The sequence below is a fragment of the Ursus americanus genome, chromosome 2 (assembly GCF_024610735.1).
Source record: "Ursus americanus isolate L20-20 chromosome 2, mUrsAme1.1.p, whole genome shotgun sequence".
Lineage (NCBI taxonomy): Eukaryota > Metazoa > Chordata > Mammalia > Carnivora > Ursidae > Ursus > Ursus americanus.
The window spans coordinates 94291093-94316587 of record NC_142128.1 but is presented as its reverse complement, the minus strand read 5'-3'; the positions used below and the strand labels follow the sequence as shown (position 1 = coordinate 94316587).

The window sequence follows — 25495 nt, the reverse complement described above, 5'->3', positions numbered from 1 at the left end:
AATTAAACTACATTAATGGAATTATCTGTAGGAAATATTTTCTCTGGAAATCTGTCACCATTGGGGTAATCCTCATTATGTTTTTATTATCTGATTTTTATAGGCATTTTGGTTTTTTTTTCCTTTAAAGTAAAAATAGGCTGCTCTTGTGGTTTGCTTTGTTTGTGTCCTCAATTCTTAAATCTATATTTTTAAATTTTTTATAAGGTTTTATTTATTTGAGAGAGCACAAACGGGGGAGGGGAAGAGAGAGAAGCAGGCTCCCTGCTGAGCAGGGATCAGTGCAAGGCTTGATCTGGGATCATGACCAGAGCCAAAGGCAGACACTTAACTGACTGAGCCACCCAGGTGCCCCCTCTTAAATCTGTTTAATAGCAGCAATAAAAATTTCATTCACAGAAAATCTTGTATGATTTTCATTGATCATTTCTTGAGTTCATCAGTTGGGCAAAAAGTATTTCTTTAGCTCAAATATAGAATTCCAAATAGTAATTAATAACCCAGATTCTACGTGTATATAATGATTGTTTTTCCCATCTTTTTCTGGTTTTGTATAGGAATGATTCCTCCTAAGCCATTAATGAGAAGAGAACAGATGGAAGGATCACCAAACAGTTCTGAGTCATTTGAGCATATAGCACGATCTGCAAGAGATCATGCAATCTCCCTCTCTGAACCTCGTGTAATGTGGGGGTCAGATCCCTATCCTCACACCGAGCCTCAGCAGGCCACTACTCCCAAGGCAACAGAAGAGCCTGAGGATGCAAGGTAGTTAAAACAATTATTAATACAAATTGAATATTGTGGTAAAATGAAAACTGTGTCCCTGAAGATCATTCTGATTTAGGACTGAGTGACAAATCTGATTTCCTCCCATTTAGTTTATGTCATTTCATTTTTGGGCATGCTTTCTTTTTCTGTCATTTCTGTATTGATTAGAGCATTTGTCCCCTAGTTCTGTACACTGAATTAAATATTGAAATTCAGTGTTGCATGTAAAATTGGCACGTTTCTGCTATTTACATGTAGTTTAGCTTAAAGTGTTGATGTAATTTTTCTACTAATGAAGAATGGTAGACATTTGATTATCAGTACCTGGTGGAAGTCTTCTAATGCCAAGATAAAGGCAAATACTAATTTATAGAGATAATTCAAAGTAGCAGATAATTGGTGATCTGTAGTAATTTATAACTATAAACAGAACTTTTGCCCTTTTAAGGAGTGTATTTTGTAATGCTGATTCATTGGGGAAGATAGACCCCTTCTAGTATACTTTTTGATTATAGGTGGGAATTATTAGTCTTGCTGGATTAAAAATTCACATAAGCATGGCCTAAACTTTCTTTTTTCTTAAGGAATGAAGTTCATTTGTTTGTAATTGTGGGGGGAAGAATAACGAGGCACCTACCATCAACGAAATTTTGAGTGTTCAGTATTGTTAACTATAAGCATGGTGTTTTACAGTACATTTCTAGACTTTTTCATCTTGTATGAGTGAAACTTTAAACCCACTGAGTAGCAAATAATTTCCCCATTCCTCCTAGTCCCTGGCAGTCACCATTCTACTTTATGCTTGGATGAGTTTGATTACATTATGTGCCTCATATAAATGGAATCCTACAGTGTTTGTCCTGTGATTATTCATTTCACTTAGCATAGTGTTCTCATCCATTTGGTAGCATGTAACAGTATTTTCTTCTTTTTAAAGTCTAAAGGACATTCTGTTGTATGTATATACCACATTTTCTTAATCCATTTGTCTGTCAGTGGACACTGAGGGTTGTTTCCACTTCTCTGCTATTATGCATAATGCTGCACTAAACTTTTTAAGGAGGCATAAAGATTAGGGTCCTTTTTAAGTGGTTTTTATGATCAGGATCCATTTGTGGTTTATAATTAGAGGGATTATTTTGCTGTACACTTGTGAGAAAGAGTTTGTCTTGGTGGTTATGCTTCTGATTCTCATTCTTTTAGGCCTGAAGCCCCACTGGATCAGGAACAGATTACTGCTGCTTATCCTGTAGAACATGGTCAATTAGAGGTTCATCCAAAGGCAGACTTTGTCAGAGAATCAAGTGAGACAGAAGTACAGAAGTTTTTAAGCAGATCAGTGGAAGACATTAGACCTCGCCATACTGACGCAAACAGTCAGTCTGCTTGTTTTGATGTACCTGATCAAAAAACTGTATCCACTCCTCAAGAAGAGCGGATTTCAGCTGGAGAAAGTCAGCCTGCCCACAAAAGAAGTGTTTCGCATGGATCTAACCATACTCAAAAATCAGAGGAGCAAAGAAGTGACCCATCTGCAAGCATTCCTAAAGTAACCAGCAGATGCGTTGATTCAAAGGAACCAGCAGAAAGGACAGAAGAAAAACCAAAGAAGGATGGCTTTATACGATCTTCTGAGGGACCAAAACCTGAAAAACTGTATAAATCTAAATCAGAAACTCGTTGGGGCCCAAGGCCAAGCTCCAACAGAAGAGAAGAAGGTAATGATAGGCCTGTGAGAAGATCAGGTCCCATTAAAAAACCTGTACTTAGAGATATGAAAGAGGAGCGAGAGCAGCGGAAGGAGAAAGAAGGGGAAAAGGGAGAAAAGGTCACCGAAAAAGTTGTAAAACCTGAAAAGACAGAAAAGAAGGATCCTCTTCCTCCAGTCCCACCACCCGCAGCACCGGTTCAGCCACAGTTGGTTCCACCACCACCTCAGCCAGAACTGGAGAAATTACCTCCAACAGAAACTTCAACTGCGGTTCAAAAGCCACCGCAAGATGCTGAGAAGCCCTCAGAACCTGTAGGTACTGTTGAGGTGGAGCCTGTGGCTAAAACTGTAAACCAGCAAACTGTCACAGCACCAGCAGTCAAAGAAGAAAAACAACCTGAGAAACTCAGTAGCAAGGACCTCGTTTTAGAGAGGCCTCGACCAGATTCAAGACCAGCAGTTAAAAAAGAGTCCACTTTACCCCCTAGGACCTATTGGAAAGAAGCTAGAGATAGAGATTGGTTTCCAGATCAAGGATATAGAGGTCGAGGCCGGGGCGAATACTATTCCAGAGGCCGAAGCTATAGAGGTTCTTATGGAGGGCGTGGCCGAGGTGGGAGAGGGCACACTCGAGATTATCCTCAATATAGAGACAATAAGCCACGGACAGAGCATGTGCCCTCAGGACCTCTTCGACAGCGAGAAGAAAGTGAAACACGAAGTGAGAGCTCTGATTTTGAAGTTGTTCCCAAAAGAAGACGACAGCGAGGCTCAGAGACTGACACAGACAGTGAAATTCATGAAAGTGCAAGTGATAAGGATAGTTTAAGTAAAGGTAAACTTCCCAAAAGAGAGGAACGGTCTGAAAACAAAAAGCCCATAAAGCCTCAGTCTTCTTTCAAGCCCGAAAATCACATTCGAATAGATAATAGACCTCTAGAAAAACCTTATGTGAGGGATGATGATAAATCTAAACCAGGCTTCCTTCCTAAAGGAGAGCCTACACGGCGAGGCAGAGGGGGAACATTCAGGCGTGGTGGAAGAGATCCTGGAGGCCGGCCGTCGCGCCCTTCCACCTTACGAAGACCTGCTTATAGGGACAATCAGTGGAACCCAAGGCAGGCAGAAGCTCCTAAACCAGACGATGGAGAGCCACCAAGAAGACATGAGCAGTTCATTCCTATACCAGCAGATAAACGACCTCCAAAATTTGAGCGAAAATTTGACCCAGCTAGAGAGAGGCCCCGACGACAACGCCCTACCCGACCACCGAGGCAAGATAAGCCGCCTCGATTTAGACGTCTCAGAGAGAGGGAGGCTGCTTCCAAAACCAACGAGGTGGCAGTGCCCACAAATGGCACTGTTAATAATGTGGTTCAAGAACCAGTTAATCCTGCTGGGGATATTTCTGGGAACAAGACGCCAGACTTATCTAATCAGAACTCTTCAGATCAGGCAAATGAAGAATGGGAAACAGCTTCTGAAAGCAGTGATTTCAACGAGAGGCGTGAGAGAGATGAAAAAAAAAATGCTGATTTGAATGCACAAGCAGTTACGAAGGCCGGAGAGAATGTTTTACCTCCCAAAAGGGAAATAGCAAAGAGAAGTTTTTCTAGCCAGAGGCCTGGTGTAGATCGCCAGAATCGGCGTGGCAACAGTGGACCACCCAAATCTGGAAGGAATTTCTCAGGTCCTAGGAATGAAAGGAGAAGTGGTCCACCATCAAAAAGTGGGAAGCGAGGGTGAGTTCTTTGTTTTCGATACAGTTGCATTCGTACCTGAAAGTTGAACTGAGCAAAGGAGCCAGTCTAGACAGAGGACCCAGACATTGTTCTCCCCTAAATTTTTTTTTTGTCTGTTCTCAAAGTGTAAGGGTGCTTGAGCAAGAGAGGTTCATGGGTCTCAGGAGTCTTTGCCTCCTAAGTTACATTTTCCAGAAGAGTCCTCTTAAGAATTTGTAGCTTTGGGAGAATCTCTACATCTGGGGAGGGACCTGTACAGTGTCTTCCTTTTGGTAAAGTCATCTTACTAATGATGAGCAGCCGCCTTTTCTTTTTTGGTTTCTCTTTACAAAACTCTGGTCCTCATAGGTGTCCTCTGGGACTTAAATGAATACATTTTAACTGTATGCTTTATCACTCTGTACTGGTCGCTAGGAAGTGAATGTGGAACCTTAAGAATAAGTTATATCTTCCTCGAGTTGCAAACTACAATAAATGATCCAGCTGCAAAGAGGCCCAGAACTGCCACCAGAGCTACCAGTAACATAGATACTGTGGGATTTATTTGAAAATAGTTGTTCAAAACTGTGCTAAGCTTGGTCTCTTCTTTTAAATATTGAAATGTTATTTATGGTAAATTATTAATTTCTTTAATATTAGGATAAATTATAGTACAAGTATGCCTAGTTTTGTTCATTCATTCATTTGCCTAGTTTTTAATGTAGGTTCTAGTACTTACTGCCTGTATAAACTCTGCTTCCTCACCAGTAAAATGGGGAGAAAGTAATCATACTTCTAAAAACTGGTGAAGATTGCAGATATATTTGTGAACTACATAACATATCTGGTATATAGTAAACAGCTGTTATGGTGTGCCCTCGTTTTTTATCAAATTCCCAGGTTTGCAGCCTGAGCTGATAATTTAATCAGATAATATATTAATCTGCATTGGCTAGTTACTGTATACTTAGCATTTCGGGCTACCACACCCATCAATGAAAATATTTTTGCTTTCTGATAACTTAGAAAAAAATTTAGGGAAATAATGTGACCAGTTGTGTTTCCTGAGTACCTTCTTAACACAGAATTTGAACCTTTCTTTAAAAGGCAAGAAGAATTAGGATGGCATATGTAGTTAAAATGTAGTTATTGACTGTAACTGAGGTATTACAAGTTTTGACTAATAATACTAAGGGAAATCCTGATCTGGTTTTTGTGTAATGTAGATCTCAGCAACTTAGCACGACTTTTATGCCGTGTAGATAATAACTTTGAACCTGCAGAAATAGCAATTATTGGTTGTAATTAAAGTGAATCTTTCTTTGAAAGAGTCCCATTTTGAAAAATGATTTTATTCTTTAAATGTTTGAGTTCATGCTTTGTGTCAAGCACTTGGTAAGCTTTTACCTCAAGTGATACTATTGGCTAAGAGGAAAATGAATTTGTAAACCCATTTTCCATGTTATATTTTTGTAAATTAAAAAAAATCCAAGAATAAAATTTGATAGGAAACAAAAAACTTTGAAAATACATTAGTTTGTGAAGTGAATTATTTCCATATTAAAAGTGTCTTTTTGTATACTTACATTTATGTATCTGAACTTTAAAAAAAATACAGTGTAAGCAGAATGCTTTTTAAATTTTTCATATGCTGCCCTGTTGTGGAGAAGATTCAGTAACGAATACATCAGATTAGCTTGAATCACAGGAATTTTCTGCTGTAAACCATGTTGATTAGCTTATTTTTACCATGCTAGACAAACAGACACAATAAGAACCTTCAGGGCACAATTGGAATTCTGGAATTTAATTCCTGGAAAGAAAGTCTACCTCCTTTATTGGGAAGTTGTACTCAGCGAAAGTTCCTAAAGCTTATTGGTTTAGAGTTAGACTCTTCTGTCCCACTGCTGTTTATTCTTAGATTAAACTTTAGAACCTGCCAGTAATCGTTTTTCTTTTGTTCGGTTATGTGGAGGTAGTAGTAACTCGAATTGTTGTTTTATAGGCCGTTTGATGACCAGTCTGCAGGCACAGCTGTTGTTGATCCCGTCAATGGTAATTCTGCACACCACCAGGAAGGAACACCTAACGGTACAGGACAAAAGAACACCAAAGATTCCACAGGGAAAAAAAGAGAAGACCCCAAATCAGGCCCTAAAAAACCCAAAGAAAAAGTAGATGCACTATCACAGTTCGATCTCAACAATTACGCAAGTATGTTCCTTTCGTGTGTATATTACCTGTTACATTTGAGTCAATACTATAATAAGTCATTAAAGAGGGAAAGAATTGGACCTACAGGGTCGAGATAGAGGCTGATAGGAATCACAAATTGATACAATGAACTAAAATAACACCAACTTTTAGCCCAGCCTTGAATGCTTGATAAAGTTCTTGTTAAAGACAATCTACAGTGTTTCACTGTTCTTCATAAGAAAGGGGAAAATTAACCACTCCACCTTGCCAAACAGGTGTAGGGAAGCATAGAAGACTAAATGAGGATGCTTGATTATATCTGTACGTATGCTTCATTTTCTATGAAAGAAATGTTAACCTTGGTATCTTAAGATATGATAAATATGTTTGAGCATAATAGGATGGGAGGCAGTGTTGCTCTGGATAAATACTTGCAGAAAGGCATGAAGTAATAGGATATGAAATGCAAAGGATAACACAAGCAGTAAGAAAGTATTTGTTGAAGTAGTTAACAAGGAATATCTATGAGAAGGCACTTATATGTATAAAAATGCACTGTTTGCCATTCACTCAGATAGGCTTAAGCTGGAAATACTGTGTAAAATTGAGATTACTAAGACCAGATAGTAGTAATGGGAAAGTTAGGTTAGGTACTGTTATTCCAGTATTAAAAATAAAGATGAGAATTTTTATCTAGTTAATGGTTATTTAAATACACAAAATTTTACTTGGGCCCAGGACCTTGGCATTATTATTTCTAGACCAATAGTTCTCAACATGCGATCCCCAGACCATCAGTATCACCTAGAAATTTGCAAGAAATTCAGAATCTTGGCTCCTACCTCAGACCTACTGAATCAGGAACGCTTTGTTTTAACAAAGTTATCCGGGTGATTCTAATGCACACAAATGTGTGAGAACTACTGTTCTACAGTGCCATTTTAGGATTCACATGGGAAAGAAACAAACTTAGCTTAATTGCATGTTTAAGAATTTTTAATTAGGGGGCGCCTGGGTGGCTCAGTCGTTAGGCGTCTGCCTTCGGCTCGGGGCGTGATCCCAGCGTTCTGGGATCGAGCCCCACATCAGGCTTCTCCGCTGGGAGCCTGCTTCTTCCTCTCCCACTCCCCCTGCCTGTGTTCCCTCTCTCGCTGGTTGTCTCTGTTAAACAAATAAATAAACTCTTTAAAAAGAAAAAAAAAAAAGAATTTTTAATTAGATTATGTAGAGCAGTGGTTCTCAACAGGAGTGATTTTGTACCCCAGGGGACATTTGGCAATCTCTGGAGATAGTTTTGATTGTCACAACGTGGGGCTGGGTGCTAGTGACATACTAGTAGGTCTAGGCCAGGGATGCTGCTAAACCTCCCAGAGTGTACAGGATGGGCACCGCAGAATGCTGGTAGTGCTCAAGTTGGAAAGCCCTGATTGAGAGAACAGAGTAGACCCATAGGAAGCCTGGATGCCAACCTTACGGTGGTCCATAGAGAAAGGAGACTCGAAACCCCACATTTCTAAAATGGCAAATGAAGATTACAAAAAGTCCACAAAACATGGCAGATTTGTCTTCCCAAATAACTGTTTACCAGTTTTCCTTCTTCCAAAGAACTTTTGGGGTAGAAAATTCCCAAAGTATTACATTATTGGATTAAGACATAAAAAGGTAAGAACTCCGTTATAATTCTGAGTTGACGGTGAAAACTGACCTATACATTTTAAAAAAACTTATTAAGAGTTACTCATCTTTAGGTTGTTTTTCTAATACTCGTTAAGTGATTTCCCTTTAGCCCAAAATGTTACAAAGCACCAGGCAAAAACAGGGTGTTGAAAATGAACAAATTATTGTTCAGATTTCTGTAAATGTTGCATGTAGTTGGGTAAACTAACTTCAGAACTTTCTAAAAAAGCTCTTTGGCAAGAAAATTGAAATAATGGGTGATGGCGTGGCTATGAAGAAAGCTTTACACACATACTTTTTGGTCAGAAGACTGAGATGAACTTAGAAATATGAAGAGGTCTCTTTATCACTGTGAAGTAATGGAGTGCATGGCATCCATTGAAATGTTTGACCTTTCATTGAAATGAGCAGTGCTCCTTAAGACATATGTAGAACTGTCATAGATAATCAGAACCAATCAGGCATTTGTTAGAAAAACAGAATAACACAGAGCGCCTAGCTAGCTCAGTTGGTGGAGTGTGCAATTTTTGATCTTGGGGTTTTCAGTTCAAGCTCCACATTGGGTATAGAGATCAATTGAATAAGTATTTTTTAAAAAGAAAAGAAAAATAGAATAACAGTAACAGGTTTTTAAAGAGTGGAAGCCAGGGGTGCCCTGGGTGGCTCCGTCAGTTGAGCGTCCGACTCTTGTTGGCTCAGGTCATGACCTCAGAGTGCTGACATAAGCCTGTCCTGGGACTTTCGCTCAGCACAGTGTCTGCTTTCTGCTTGCCTCTCCCTCTTCCTCCCCCTGCTCGCATGCACGTGCGTGCTCTTTCTCTCAAATAAATAAAATCTTTTAATAAGAAAAAGGAGTGGAAGTCAGTTTTAGTATTTATGATTTGTTTTCCTGTCATTGTTTACATAAATGCACATTTTTAACCATTCAAAGAATTTTTTGCAGGTGGATTCCCTGTGAACCACTGCCTATTAATACCCTCTTGCCATCATCCCTCGCAAGTTATCACCATCCTGAGTTGTATATGTATCATTCCCAAGCACATAACTATTTTTATTGTGTGTTCCCCAATTAAAACATACATTATTTGCAAAGTTAAAATAATTTATCTGAATTTCCTCACCCTTTTCTTACTTAATTTGAAAACATTATACCTGCAACCACAAGTCATGTTGCCTGAACTATTTTAGTTTTGCTTTTAAATATTAAATTTAAGGGATCTAGATTCCTTACACTCACTGGGATGTTTGATTTTAAGAAGGTAGAATGAATAATTGTTAGTTGGACAGTGAGTTGAAGATACATCTTGAGTTACTCATCTGCGTTATTATGACGTATGTACATCTGCTACTTTACATTCACATAGAACTTACATGTATATTTCACATATATTTCATTTATTTTTAACAACTACATATCCTAGACAGATGGTCTACGTAAAACAGTCATTAAGAGTCATAAGACCAGCTTGGCTCTTCACCAGCTCACCTTTAGCATAGCGGCTTCTTAGAGTTTATTTCATCCTTAAAAAGGGGAAACAGTAGTAATACCCACCTCTAGGACTGGTTAAATGGTAAAGTGCTGTGTAGATCTTTATAGCACAAAACAGATCTGAGGCTGGGAAAGTAGAGGTTAAGCAATTTGACTAAGATAGTAGGATGATACTGAGTGGGGTTTTATCTTTTGTTTTTTGATACTGTTTTAAAAGCCATCACTGCTATATTACTGAAGAGAAAAAAAGTTGTATATCATTCAAAGCACTTCAAAAAGTCAAAAAACTTTCTTTTAAGCTTGTTTATGAAATCTTTTTATCTGTCTATGCATTCTTTTTCAGATCTTACTAATAAATGGCTATTGTGTGGCATGGGAGTTGGGTTATACTGTGAGTTATAAGAACTAGATTTTTGTCTTGTCTTTTTTTTTTTTTTTTCCTTTTTTAAATCACTACTGGATTAAGCATTTCTGTTTACCTTTTTGGTTTAAAAAATACATACCATTTTAAATCTTTTCCTATACCCGTAGGTGTTGTTATAATTGACGACCATCCTGAAGTAACAGTGGTTGAAGACCCCCAGTCAAATTTGAATGATGACGGTTTTACTGAAGTGGTTTCCAAAAAACAACAAAAACGTTTACAGGATGAAGAACGTCGAAAGAAGGAAGAACAAATCATACAGGTTTAGTGTTTTAGTTTGTTGCTAGTTATTTAGATTGTTGCCCAAAATATATTAACAAACAGTTAAGGTTTCTGTCTATAATGTCCAGGCTACATTTATTCAAGTGTTCAGAATGACTTGATTTTCACAACTTTAAACTTTTTACTCAGAATTGAGGTAAATTTTAAATAGAATGTAGTCACTGTACTCACTATGTGCCTTAGAGTATACCATCTTTACTTTAATTCAAGAAGATTTCATGTCCCAGTACTAGTCATCTTATTTATCCCATCTTACTTCGTGGCAGAGTTAGAGTTAATTTGAAGTTACCTTGGAAATCTAATGAACACAACTGCTATGGTATAATAAATTGCAGATTCTTCACCTATAATGGTTTTGATTGTAATCTAAATTAGTTCATTTAAGCACACAATATGAGTCAGGAATAGTTACTCCATTTAAATCAACCCAAACACCCATTTTGCTAAATGCTGTGAACACAGGATAAAAATAAGTAAAACACGTAGATCATCATGGTAATGAGCTCTAATGGATGAGAAACCTCAAAAAACAAACACTGTAAAAATCTTATGTGAGTGGTAATATTACGTTCAGTCAAATACAGACCTTGGGACTAGATATTTTTAGAAGTCATTCATTGATTGATTTGTCTATTTATTCATTTGTTTCGGAAGGTAAAAATAGTGCATAAATCCTGTTTAGCATTACCCCCCAGCAGCACCCACAGATTAATGTTTCTGTGGTAAACATGAGTGAGTCGGTAAGTAGCTTTTTGTCAGATTGGATCAGATTTTGTTGCCAAATGAATTCATTGAAAAATTCCTTAATGTTTTGAATTTTAGAATTACGGAAGAGAGATTGTAGAACCATTTATCAAGAACGTATAATACAGGGGCACCTGGATGGCTCAGTCATTAAGCGTCTACCTTCAGCTCAGGGCGTGGTCCCAGGGTCCTGGGATCGAGCCCCGCATCATGCTCCCTGCTCTGCTGGGAACCTGCTTCTTCCTCTCCCACTCCCCCTGCTTGTGTTCCCTCTCTCGCTGGCTGACTCTCTCTCGGTCAAATAAATAAATAAAATCATTAAAAAAAGAATGTATAATACATACTTGTCTTTTTTTCCCCTGCAGCATCTTTGCTTTTCATAATTTAAAATCTCTTAGCAGCCTTGACATTTCTGCTCTGTTGAGTGCCTATTTTGAAAAGTAAAGGAGCTAAATTAGTAGTTCTTGTCAGAGACTGTGTTCATGAACTGTACTTTCAGTTACATTATTGACAAATATTGTCCCTTCCAATTTTTTAAGGTCTGGAACAAAAAGAATGCAAATGAGAAAGGAAGAAATCAGACTTCGAAGCTTCCTCCGAGGTTTGCCAAAAAACAGGCTCCAGGGACCCAGCAAGCACAGGCTCCAGCTCCGGCTCCAGCCCCGGCTCCAGGTCCAGCCTCAGCCCCAGCCCCAGCCCCAGGTCCAGCCTCAGCCCCAGCTCCAGTCCTAACCTCAGCCTCAGCTCCACTCCCAGCCTCAGCCTCAGCTCCAATTCCACCCTCCACCTCAACTACAGCCTCAGTCTCTTCTTCTTCAGCTCCACCTCCAACCCCCATCCTCGCCTCAGCTTCATCCCCAGCCTCTGTCCCCATCCTTGCCTCAGCCTCAATTCCCATCCTCGCTTCAGCCCTAGCCCCGACGTCAGCTTCAACTCCAGCCCCAGCCACCTCAGCGCCAGTAGCCCCCGCCTCAGCCCCAGCTGTCCCAGCCCCAATTCCAACCCCAATCCCAGCCCCAGCCCCTACCCTAGTCCCTGCCCCAGCTTCAGCCCCAGCCCTGGTCCCAGTCCCTGCTGCAGCCCCCAGTGCACCAGCCCAGACTCAGGGACAGGCTCATAAACCAGTCCAGGGTCCGCTGCAGACTACAACACAGTCCTCAAAACAGCCACCACCTTCAGTTAGACTGCCTTCAGCTCAGACACCTAATGGCACAGATTATGTAGCCACAGGAAAGTCCATCCAGACCTCACAGTCTCATGGCACACTTCCGACTGAATTATGGGATAACAAGGTGGCCCCACCAGCTGTGCTGAATGACATCTCAAAGAAATGTAAGTTGAACAGAGAAGTGAAGGATGACACTATATGGCATGAGAATCATGGGGTTTGTTTTCAATTTTATTTGTATACTCAGTATGTTTTTTCCTAGCCGCTTCCTTTTTCTTAGTAAGAAGCAGTAATAGTAATTTTTTTCTTAGCTTCCTTTTTTAAAACCTTTGTTTCTAAAATAAATGTGTTATACTTTTAACGGCATATTTTATGGGCATAATTTTGTGTTGATTAAAAAAAATAACACGGTGTTGGGGTGCTTATATTTATTTTGGTATGCTGAAATCTGAGTATATTGTGAAAATCTCTGTTTTATTGTCTAGCTGCTATTATAAGAAAAGATAAAGTACATTAGGATTATTAGCCTCTAAATTTTAATGATTGCATTTCCCATGACTTCTTCTTTTCAGTAGGTCCCATTAGTCCGCCACAGCCACCTTCAGTCAGTGCGTGGAATAAGCCCCTAACATCGTTCGGATCAGCTACTTCATCAGAGGTAAGAGTAGACTTAATAATGGCCTCAGCAGGGTTAGTATAGCAGTTTCCTTAATGTGGTGTCTCAAACTTGAGTGTGCATCACAGTCACCTTGGGCAGCTTATTAAAACAGATTGCTGAGACTTGTGCCCAGAGTTTCTGTCTCATTAGGTCTGATTGAGGCCTGAGTACATTCCTAACAAGTTCCCAAGTGATATTATTGCTGCTGGATCTCTACATTTCTAGGCTGCTTCTCACCTTTAGACATAATAAGGTTAACATTTTTTAAATTCAAGTCTCAATAAAAGTGCTTGTGATATAGAGAATATAAATGCAGTTACTAGGTTTTCAACTTTTCTACCATGTTTTTAGCCTGAAAAATTAGGCAGTATAATTTCTTAGAAGCAGAGTTTTCAGGGAAGCTGGACATAATTTCTCGAATGTGCGGTATTGGTAAATGACAACTTAAGTCAGCAGTTTTTCACTTACTCATTGAGCAAAAATTTCTTGAGCACTTGTGATATACCAGGCAGTTTTCTAACCCATGGGAGAGAGTGATAAAAATGGACAAAAAGCCCTGCAGTCAGGGGGCTTCCTTTGTAGATGGGGGGGTGAACCATTAATAAATATCATATAGTATGTTACATGGTGATCAGTGCAGAGGAGAATAGCAGAGTAGGGAAGGTGCATGAAAAATTCCTCAAGGGATCTGGAGACAATAAAATTGATTGGCCGACATGTGCCCCTCAGGCGACGTTTGAGTTAAAGACTTAGAGGTGATAGGAGAGCATGCTATTGAAATTTCTGAAGAAAAGTGAATTCTTGGTTCAGAGAATAGCAAATACAAAAGCCCCAAGAGAGCGGCGTGGCTGGCGCTTTCGGGAAAGATCAGGGAGGTCTGCGTGGCTGTAGTGAAGTTAAGGGATGGAGAGAGAACAGATGAAGCTAGAAAGATAACAGAAGACAGACCCCACTGGGCCTTGAGGAGATGTAGGAAGACAATCAGTAGTTTTGAGCAAAAGAATAACAGGACCTGACTTTCTCAGAAGATTATTCTGAGTAGTTAAGAGTAGTCTGTGGAGGGCAGAGAGTAGAGTTAGGATGCTGTCGTAATCGAATGATGGTAACTTAGACCAGGGAAATGGCATTAAAGATGATAAAGAATGGTTGGTTTCTATTTGAAGATAGAGCTGACAAATACTGAGGGATTAAACATGGTCTGTGAAAAATAATGAGATTTACCTCCAACGTTTTTGACTTGAGCACCAAGAGGGATAGAGTTACCATCAATTATGATTGGAGGCTATAACATGGATCAGCATTAGGGAAAAACACAAGGGAGTTTGGTTTGGGGCATGTTAGATTTAGGGTGTTTGTTATACATCTAAGTGGAGCCGTTGGGGAGCTTGTTGTTATGTGGAAGAGTCTGTAGTTCACAGGAGATAATCTGGTTTGGAGACCTGAATTTCACAGTCATTAATTAGATGGTACTTAAAGTGAATGAGTTGAATGAGATCACCAAGGGAGAATGAGTTCTGGGAGTGGTTAGAAAAGAGAAGAGAATCAGAAGCTAAGTCCTAGGGCTTTCCCCACTCGGGGTTGTGGGGGATGGAAAAGTGTCCTCAAATCGCAGTGAAAGGTGAGTTGAAAGGAGGAGGGATAAATTACGTGTGTCAGATTCTGCTGGAGGGTCAAATAAGTTAGGCCTGAGAATTGGAGCTAATAACACGGTGGTCACTGGTGATTTTGACAAGAGCAGTGTCAGTGGGGCAGTAGGCACGAAAGCCTGGTTAGAGTGAATTTAAGAGAAGGTGGGAGGAAAGATGCATATAGAGACTTAGAGTAAGTAGTTTTGCTTTAAAGGGGAGTCGTTTTGCTCTAAAGCAGAGACAGGACAATAGAGAAAGGTACAATTTTTTAAAAATTTGAAGACTTCTTTATAGAAGTCTTCTTGCTACCCCTACCCCCACATCATCTTTTTGACTTAGGTCTGGAGAAGACTTCATCATCTGTGTTAAAGTTCTACAGAGATCTCAAGTAAAATATGGAATCATTGCATTCAATATTTACGATCCTCGGTTTAATCATTTTTCTTCTGCCTGTTGGTATTGGCATTAGGATTAATCATAGCATTTCTTTTTTTTTCTTTTTTTCTTTTTTTTATAGAGTAGTAGATAAGCATATTTGAATATTCAAACCCTTTCTTTCTCTTTCTTCCTTCCTTCCTCCCTTCCTTCCTTCCTTTCTTTCTTTTTTTTTTGAAGGATTTTATTTGTTTATTTGATAGAGACAGCCAGCAAGAGAGGGAATACAAGCACAGAGAGGGAGAGGAAGAGGCAGGCTCCCAGAGGAGGAGCCCGATGTGGGGCTCGATCCCAGAACACCGGGATCATGCCCTGAGCCGAAGGCAGATGCTTAACAACTGAGCCACCCAGGCGCCCCAAATCATAGCATTTCTTATATAGATATTTCATGCTAGTAATGAAGGACGAAGTGGAAAGTTTGTTTCTTTTGTTTTGAATGGGTGCACTGGATTTAATGAGTTTATTAAGATGTCCCAGTTTTTAAACTGACATTCAGTACAGGAATGATGATTTCTCAGCACACTCAGGTGCAAGATTTCTCTTGCGCATGTTCTGCTGCAGGTCTGCAATACTGAGAGAATGCTTACGTTTGCCCTCAGCCAGTTGGAGGAGGAAGATACTTTGGTGGTATCTCATTTTTTTCACACACATCTTTCTTCATCCTCTTTATGTTCTTTATGTTTTCTGGATAAAATGTGATTTATTTATTTTTTGGTGGACATTCATTGCACATGATTTTGGAGTATTGCCTCATGGTGAGCTTTTGAGCTAGTAAAGTTACATTTCACTTTTAATTCATTTCAAAGGATAGAAAGCATTCCTTAATGGGACTTCCTGGATTACTCTAGTGAAATGCAGTTCTTAATGATTATTTTGTGCAATGCTACGAATGTTAGATACACTGAATAGTCTCACAAAGATTGATAATATAATATGATCTAAGCTTGATTATCCTTCCTTGCATTATGTATATTTTGTACACATTTTTTGTTTCAGAGGATATGATATTCTTCCTAAAACTAACATTCTCTAATAAGTTCTATTAACTGTCCATCTGTTTTTGAATTTCATTGAACTGTTTATAAGTTCTTAATTGTTTCTGTACATAGTAGGTTTCAGTGATTAATTACTGTTTTCACTCTTCTAATACTGTACGTTTATACTGAACTAACTATGGAATTTCAGCATTGACTAAAGCAGGTAGAGATTTTTATTCTAAGTTGCATCAATAATGTTTGCCTGTGTTTGAAAGAGGATGTTCAGATATTAAAAATAAATCTGAATGACATGCCCTGTTCATACTGTTGACATTATTACACTGGTAAATGTAACAGTAACCTTACACAGTAATTGATGCACTGAGTTCAGGGATGCCGAAACTGATATGAAGTAATGATTGATTATAAGACCAAAGCCTGAAATTGAACTTTGTCCCAAGTTTTGTCTGTTTATTTCTGAAAATGTTAAGTAATTGTTATAAACATACCTGGCTTATAAAGCTGTGTGTTGTCTAGCCTTCTGCTTGTTCATCTTCTACCACTGTTCCTAACACCTGCCATGTTCCAGCCTTACTAGCCCCCCCCCTTTTTTTTATTCTTAACCTTTACACTAGACGTTTGCTCTGCCAGAAACACTTCCTGCTGATTTTTTCTTTTAGATTGAGTTTCAGTGTGACCTCCTCAGGACCTTTTTCTGTCTACCAATCTAAAGTGGTTTAACCGTATTTTGATTTTTGCATATCCCTCATCTGATTTTCTAGTTGTTCATTTTCTTCATTCACTATAATGCAACTTCTGCAAGTTCGATTCTTAGAGTCTATCTGGATCAGTGCCTAGCACGAAGAAGATGCCACATAAATTAACGGTTTAATTGGATTCCTAAGGTGTGTGCACTTTATTACCAATCACAGAGTATTTTAATGGACATCGTTTCATTTTATTTCCAAGCACACCTTTTAAAAGTAGGTAACACTGGTGTGGCTATCTTCTCTCCATTCATTCATCTGTTTATTTGTTGCTGGTGCTATCTTTGTGTGTTTGTTGCTTTTACATTTGTTTTAAAGGGGCAGATAACTTGAGGCTATGATGTGCTCCCAGTGAAACTCATGACACTTAAAGCCAGGACTTTAAAAACTTAAGTCTTGGGGGCCTTGGTGGCTGTCAGTTGAGCGTCTGACTCTTGATTTCAGCTCAGATCGTGATCTCAGGGTCCTGGGATCAAGCTCCTCACTGGGCTCCATGCTCAGCTCAGAATCTGCTTCTCTCCTCCTTCCTCTCCCTCAGCAGCTCCCCCCACTCCTGTCTTTGTGCATGTGCGGTCTGTCTGTCTCTCTCAAATCTTGAAAAATAAACAAGTAAAAAGTTAAGTCTTGTCCTAGTTTTCATTTTATTAGTTCCTTTTTAATACAGATCAGTAGTGGCTAAAGGAAAGTTTCTCAAAACATGATCAGTGTCGGTTAATACATAGATCACTTCAAACCTCCTTCCATTGTACTTTTGAAATATGTGCTACTACATACATCATTCAGTCATATTTGAACTGTTTGCTTGGATAAGCAAGTTTTAAAATACTCTCTTCCCAGGGAACAAAGAATGGTCAAGAAAGTGGAGTTGAAATTGGAATTGACACAATTCAGTTTGGTGCTCCAGCTTCAAATGGGAATGAAAATGAAATTGTGCCTGTACTTTCGGAAAAAACTATTGACAAGATACCTGAACCTAAAGAACAACGGCAGAAGCAGCCACGGGCAGGCCCTATCAAAGCCCAGAAGGTAAATATAATTCATGTTCCAGATAGAACTGTATGAAAGCCACTAACACTTAAATGGGAGAACTTCTAATGATTTTGAAATTGAATTTAGTGTTCTATGAATGTCTTTCATCATGTTACCTTTTGGTCATAAACATTGAATTTTTAGCTTCCAGATTTGAGTCCTGTAGAAAATAAAGAACATAAACCAGGTCCTATTGGAAAAGAACGTTCATTAAAAAATAGAAAAGTAAAAGATGCCCAACAGGTGGAGCCAGAAGGACAAGAGAAACCAAGCCCCACTACAGTCAGAAGTACAGATCCTGTAACAACAAAGGAAACCAAAGCAGTTGCAGAGATGTCTACTGAAATAGGAGCAATGATTTCAGTGTCGTCCGCGGACTACGGCACTAACGTGAAGGTAGGCAGCACGCCGTGGCCACCAGCTTGTGATGCAAACCGTGTCGAACATGCTTTGAGGGAAACAGCAACGAGACTTGTGTTTTCTGTTCTTCTTTTTCGTATTTTGGCTTGAGGCATATGAGTCTGTAAACTGGGTTATTATTTCTACAGAGAATAGTTCATCGTATGCATTTGTGATCTAAAGAAATTCCTTACAGTGAATTATTTCTTCATGTGGAAATCTCTTATTTCTAGACTTTTGAGTAGTTTGAAGTGAAAAATGGGTACATAAGATTAGAATGCTTTTTGTTGGGTTTACAGGCTTTGAAAAGATTGCTCTATTTTTTTATTTTGTTAATGGAGTTACAGTTGCATATCTTGCCCTCAGTAAGATTTTGAAGTCAGGAACTAAGTCAGATTAAATTTTTAGTAACTCCCGTATAGGCAGTGTTCTTCCAGGGTTGGAATAGATCATTGTTGTTCATGGTTGAGCACCAGAGGAAATAACTGACTTGAATTTAGGGACCACATTGAATGAAAGGTGCGTATCTTTAAAAATACTCATTAAGGCAAGATGCAAAGATACACTGAGTGACTTCTATGGACTTAACATTTGTGGGAATAGCAAAATTTATATCTGCCATTTTGTGTTCACTCTGGTACATACTGGAAAGAAAAATGAGTGGGAACTTTCATGTTATTGGAATATTTTTCTGTTTTAATTGCTATACAGCCAGTATATGTAAATAAAAAACTCTTAAGATCCACCTCTACCATATTTAAAGAAGAGATTCATGATGATAAACAAGTTTATTCTAAAACCCGACTGCAACAACTGAGATCTTGACATTCCTTTATGTATGTTGTTGTGTTTTGAAGAGAATAAAAAAATCAGTGTTGAAAGTAAGCTGTAGATGATGAGAACCACATGAAGTTCTCTTGTAGCCCACAGAAATAAATACTTGGTACTGCTGGCAACCTCCTAGTACTATGCAATGCATTTAAATTCTTTTTTAAATTTTTAATTGAGAAAAATGTTTAAAGTACAGTTGACATATAACATAGCAGTGCATTTTTAAAAAATGTACAGGACGCGGCAATAGTTGAAATATTACCACTTCCGTGGTGAGTCCACGTTTGTTTTATCACAGTATTGGTCTTTAAAATTTCAGTGACTTGAGTCTTAAGATCTGCTCTCCTCTCCTGCTTTCCTCCAAAACAGTTTTACAGCTGCTGGGCTGCCGTTAGAAAGCGAGTCATTAATTTAGTTTACAACATATTTTTTTCTATTACTACTCCACAGGAGTCTGTAACAGACTATACTACACCTTCTTCTTCTCTGCCTAACACTGTGGCTACTAATAATGCAAAGATGGAGGATACTTTGGTTAATAATGTAAGTAATCAACCTCAAATGTGGAAAGTGTGGTTAGGAACCCGGCTACTGTTATCTAATATGTAGTGTGCGACCAGTATTTAATTCTTCTCTGGGAATGGGTTGTAGTGAATTTGCATTTTGGAGCACTAATAATTAGCAAAAATAGTCAAAACTTAGACTCGGTTTCATAAGTACTAATCCTATTAACCTGGTTTCGGTAGTTTTTGTTCTTCCCTTCCACATTCTGCAAGTTCAGTAATTTATTTGGTTGGCAATTTTGTTCTTAATGAAACCTTTTTACAATGAGGTAAAAGCTCACTCAAAACAAAAAGATAATCAGGTGTTAACCAAGAATTCAGGGGTTTCTTTTTTTTTTTTTTAAGATTTTATTTATTTATTCGACAAAGATAGAGACAGCCAGCAAGAGAGGGAACACAAGCAGGGGGAGTGGGAGAGGAAGAAGCAGGCTCCTAGCAGAAGAGCCTGATGTGGGGCTCGATCCCATAACGCCGGGATCACGCCCTGAGCCGAAGGCAGAAGCTTAACCGCTGTGCCACCCAGGCGCCCCAGGGGTTTCTTTTTGAACTAAAAAAAAAAATTTTTTTTTTTGCTGTACCTTAGCAATAATCCTGTTGTGAAGTTTGAGCTGTAATGTATATGTAAGTACTTCAAAAACTCTTAAATGCTGTGTTAAAAAGTGGTAGTAAGTCATGTAAATTTTTAGGCTGTAGTTTTCCAAAACAGCTGTGTTATAATTCAAGACTATATTAAGGCAGTACAGTCCGTCATTTTGCCTAGTTATTGATAGGCTAAAAGTTGTAAACCAAGACAAGTTAGGTAAGCCTCTGCGTAGAAGAGCATTTTAGAAGTTACATGTATGGCCCTTGCTTTGGAGGGCAGGTGTGGTAGAAATTTCGTCAGCTGCTCTCTTTTTTAAATATAACTCTCTCTAATGAGCACAGGCTCATTCTTTTCAAAAATCTCTCCTTCACGGATATATGTAAAGGTTTCTCACAGAGAGCTTTATCATTTTGAGAATAAAAATCTTATGCCGTTTCCTATGCTGTCTATTCTTCTTTCTAGCATCAAATACAGAAATTGTAGAGAGGTGAGATGCGTTAGAGATCATTTAATCTAACTTCGGTAGTTGGGCTGTGGAACTGAAGAAAAGAAAAAGAAGCAAGTGTGTCACACATTTTCTCTTTGTGGCAGGAGAGCTTTGTAGGAATCGATTAATATAATTTCTCCTGCTTTCAGCTGTAGTAGAACTTCGCTTGATGTGCCAGTCCTTTTCCCGTGACCTTTCGGAGGAAGTCTTAAATTTATTTAACTTTCTATGAGAAGTAATGGAAATTTGGGAAGGACAGAAGACTCTCTGTCAATTATCAGGGAGTCACTGGCACTATGTCGATTATCAAATGTTGAATCAGTAACATCTCAGTAAAGTTTAATTTTGCTTTAATCATGTCTTTTCTCATTTAAAAAATACAGAATATTTCTTAGCTGTCACTTTTTCAAGAAAGTGTATCATGCGTTCTGCCAGATCACCCTCAAAAAATGTGATTTATAGAAATACGAGTAAGGAAGGAAAGATCATTACTCTCAGAACCCTTAAATGTCATTGAAAATATCCATGAGTGTTCTAGTGGTTTTCTGTAATCGAATTAAAATGTAGTGTGACTTGTGCATGCGGGACAACTGAAGGGGAGAGACCCAGGCTTGTGTCTAAGAAAATAGTCTACCTTTGATTTTTAGCTGTGTATCCAGAGCATGTTTGAAAACAGGAACATCCATTTTGGGTCAGGGAGCATTGCAAATGGTCATCAGTTGGGAATGATTTCACAGTGTTGCGTATTTTTGCCAAGTGTGGTGGTGATTCTGAACTTGACTAATGTAATGTTAAAAACAAATGTCCTGCATGGGAGAAATTTCAAGACCTTTTGAAATGTTCCTTTTTCACTCCTTAGTGTGGTTGAGGGTTCTGTTTTATGCATAGAACTTTTGTCTTTTGAAAAATTTATTCTTGATAAAGACTTATTCCTCTTATCAAAGCTTACTCTACTTTTTAAGGATTTTTAGCTGGTTATTTATTGCTTACCTAATATGACAATCATTTTGAATCTTGAGTGTCTTAAAGGTTTAAATGCACGTGGTGTTTTTTATTATTCCTAACACAGCTATTTAAAGATTTATATATAAAGTAATCTCCATTAAGTAGTCCATGGTATTATCAATCTCTGTTAGATACTCCATAGTACCACAAAGTGATTATCTTAAAACCTCCAGGCATCTCAGTCATTTTATCTGAATAACTAAGTGAACCATTAAAGTCAGTCATGCAGTAGTACATAATAAAATTTCAAGATCCAGAGACTTAAAGGAAAAAGAGGTATGGTTCGTGAGTTTCTAATACCTTCACGTTTCTAAAAATATTTGCCATAATCATGTTATAACTACAGCAAAGCAATTTGTTTAGTGTAACAGGGTGGTGGTGATACTTTGTACTTTCCTCCCGATTTTACTTTTGTTCTTGAGTCTGGTTATAAGAATGTTGACTGTATTGCAGAAAAGAAGTTAATTTCTTAATATTTACAGTATCATGTTAAACGCCTCTCATAGAATCTGTGGCTCCCTTAAAGGTGGAAATTATATTCCTTAGAGCTTTGCTATATAATGTATGAATTTCAGGCCTTACCCCAGACCAACTGACCAGAAATCTGCACTTCAGTAACATCCCCAGGTGACTGTTGTACACATTAAAATACATGAGGCACTGCCTTCAAGTATATACCTTATATTTGGGACAAATTCTTTTTCTATAATTATATGCATAAAAAAGCAGATAATATTTCTCTAAGATGTCCAGAATTATCAATTAATGCAGACACAATGTACCTCTAAGTAATCAAATATTCCTTTTGGCTCCGATGAAAAATAAATACCCTTAGAAGAGTACATTAGCATTATCTGTAATGGGGCTTTTGTAGCAGACTTAGATTATGATATGTGTTGCCTGCCTTTTCAGGTGCCCTTGCCCAACACTCTCCCCCTCCCTAAGAGGGAGACTATACAACAGAGCTCCAGCCTAACTTCAGCTCCTCCCACTACTTTCAGTCTCACCTTCAAGGTATGTACAACACCCTTTTCTAAAGGTCCTTGATGATGCATGCTAGGGGACATAAGTTAAAATTTTTACTCGTTTTGTGTGGTAAGCAACGATACTAATTAAGCGGAGGAAATAGAGTTATGTCAAGTTATACCTTAAAATTTTATTAACTTCTAATACCACTTTAAAGGGAGGCCTATTTTGCCTGTGAATTTTGTCTTAGAAATACAGGAAAGCACTTACATTCCGTGTTTGTACTGAGTTCCTCTTAGAGACCTTGATTTTGGGATATATTATGTTGTGTTATAAAACCAGTCGGTTGATGTGTTGCATGTTTTTTTTTAATCCTAAGTTCCCGTAATGGTAAGACTGCTGATTTTCTGTCCTGTAAACCGCATGATTTGAATGAATGCATTGTAATAATTAGAATATTTTATGAAGATGTAATTGATTAATACAAGTGATTTTGATATGATTTTTGTTGGATAATTTTTGAGTAAGAGGGCAAAAGAGATTATAAACAACATTTTTTATATCAAGAAATGTAGGCTTGTTTTTTTATTTATCTCCTATTGTGTTTATAATAGTGAGCTATATTGCTAATGCTTTTTTACAGTTATTTGAGAGAATTTTAAATCAGTTTTTCACCTCTAGATTAGTCAGTGGTTAAACAAAGGGACATGAAATTAAGTGAAGATGTTTTTAAAGTGCATATATTTTATCCCATTGGTGAGGTTTGTTCAGTTTTATAATCTGGGCAGGTTTTTACCCTCTGTAGCAGAACTTCCTAATGCTAGTGCATTGGTTGGCAGTGAATCTTTGATGATGGTCTTCACGGGAGGGGGAAACATGTTGGCCAACGTTCATTTCTAGTAGTTTGAGAGTAAAATTTTATAAGGCAACCACTTCTGCTTTGTGTCAGCCCCCATTGTTGCCCAGTCCTTCCTCTTTACTGCCAGTTCCTGCTCAGCCTTGAGAGTTTTCCCACTGGAATGACTATCTCAGTCTGTCTTGTACTGTGTCTTTTGTGTGGTTTTGACTACATGCTAGTCAAAGCTAGTCCAGTTTCACATAAGCAAATAGAAGATCATAAATTATTCTTTAGGCCAGTTGTTAATTCTTCAGAGAACCCATTCAACCTTGCCTTTAACTTATGTTTTTAATATTCCAAGAAGAAATATGCATTTAGAATTAAGGTGAATTTAAATTAAATTTCATTAGCTTAAGACTTTTCCTAGTTTCTTTACTTTTTACTTCTTCAGACATGTATTTGGATAATATATAAAGTATAGAAAAGTTTTATGTGGATCTTATTGACAGCATATTTGTCAAGGGGGAAATTAGTATAATTAAATAATTGTACTTGTTTCCTTGAATTTCTAAGTATAGAATCTAAATTTTCTTGTTGCTGAAGAAATGAAATGAAGCCACATGTGTGGGGCCTGTATATTAAACAAGTTTGATTAGCTGTAACTTATGTGTGCCCAGCATGACAAAACTAGTATAAAAGGCATTGTGTGCTCTATAAAACTGCTCTAAACCATAAAATCTCAGTACAAATTGCATTTTGTCTAACTTCCTAAATTTTTTAAATTTATTTTTTATTTTTTGTTTTTTTGTTCTTTCACTTCTCAAGACTTTTGTTTTAAAATAAAACACATTTGAAACTAGTGAAGTGATTGTGAGAAGACTCAAGCAAACATAGAGGTGTCCCGTGTTTTGGTATTACAGTGATGTATTAGTCATCTAAGAAAAAGTTAAATTATATGTAATGTGTTTTAACAAGAATGCAGGGAAGATATGTAATGATTTCTCATTCTTACAATTAAAATAAGGTTAAAAATTTTAAAGTTGTTACTTCAAGGACCAACAGCTTCCTGACTATGGCATTAATAATTGTTACTTGATTTTTTTGGTAGCTGTATTTTATAGATTACGTTGTGGGTTTGTTTGTTTTTTCTCAGCCCAGTATTTTGACTAGTAGTAAAAACTTCCCGATCTGCGTATCTGTTCCCTTCCTGTTGAGGACCTGCACCTGTGCCCTCCAGTGCAGGGTCCACTAGCCATGTGTTGTTACTAAGCACTTAAATGTGGCTAATCCAAGTTGTAGTATGTGCTGTAAGTGTAAAATAAAATAGACACTGAATCTGAAACGTTAATATTTAAAAAGTTTAAACATGTCAATTTTTCTGTTGATTATAGGTTTTAATTATGTTGTAAATAATACTGGGTTAAATAAAATATGTTATCAAAATTAGTATTACCTGTATTTCTTTTAATGTAGCTATTAGAAAATCTAAAATTACACATACGACTTGCATTTGTATGTCTATTGAATAGCACAGTCTAGATAGAATAAAATAAGATCTGTTACTACATTTTTAAAAAAAAAGATTTTATTTATTTTAGAGAGAAAGAGGGGGACCACACCAGCAGGGTGAGGAGCAGAGGGAGAGGGAGCATTTCCAGTGCAGAGCCCAACTCGGGGCTCAGTCCCACAACCCTAAGATCATGACTTGAGCTGAAACCTAGAGTAGGATGCTTAACCGACTGAGCCACCCAGGCATCCCAATCTGTTTCTGCATTTTAAGAAACTAGGAGACTACAGCTAAAACCTGTAGCGACAAATACAAATGACAGCAGTCAGTATCTGAAATGCTTGATGAGGTCTGGATGTAAAACAAGACCTGTTTTTACTGCAACCAAGCCTAAAACCTATCTGGTTGGTTACTTCACCTTTTGAAAACACTGAACATAAAACAGTCAAACTAAAGGTACCTGTCATCTGCCACTGAGATTCGCTGACTTACAGAGAAAGAATGGAAGGAATGGAAATTTATGGAGGGCCTTTAGTGCCTTTCTGACTGAAGTCAGAGCCTTAGGCCAGTCCTAAAAGGGCATGGTATTTCTGTTCCTTATTCACCAATAGGGGTAGGGACTCATATTTACCTGCTACA

General features: G+C 38.1%; 1 protein-coding gene across 13 annotated transcripts in view; it reads left to right on the top strand.

The window, feature by feature from the left end:
• Positions 1 to 25495, top strand: part of PRRC2C (proline rich coiled-coil 2C) — a 92350-nt gene that overhangs the window by 50582 nt on the left and 16273 nt on the right. For 12 of the 13 annotated variants that reach the window (XM_045813867.2, XM_087858937.1, XM_087858944.1 and 9 more), the window contains exons 15-24: positions 558 to 768; positions 1975 to 4224; positions 6209 to 6417; positions 10097 to 10251; positions 11555 to 12347; positions 12756 to 12841; positions 17486 to 17674; positions 17822 to 18073; positions 19358 to 19450; positions 22458 to 22559. In XM_045813867.2, coding sequence (XP_045669823.2) covers positions 558 to 768; positions 1975 to 4224; positions 6209 to 6417; positions 10097 to 10251; positions 11555 to 12347; positions 12756 to 12841; positions 17486 to 17674; positions 17822 to 18073; positions 19358 to 19450; positions 22458 to 22559 — 4340 coding nt within the window. The remainder of the gene's footprint in view (positions 1 to 557; positions 769 to 1974; positions 4225 to 6208; positions 6418 to 10096; positions 10252 to 11554; positions 12348 to 12755; positions 12842 to 17485; positions 17675 to 17821; positions 18074 to 19357; positions 19451 to 22457; positions 22560 to 25495) is intronic. The other variant, XM_087858948.1, reaches the window with a different exon arrangement.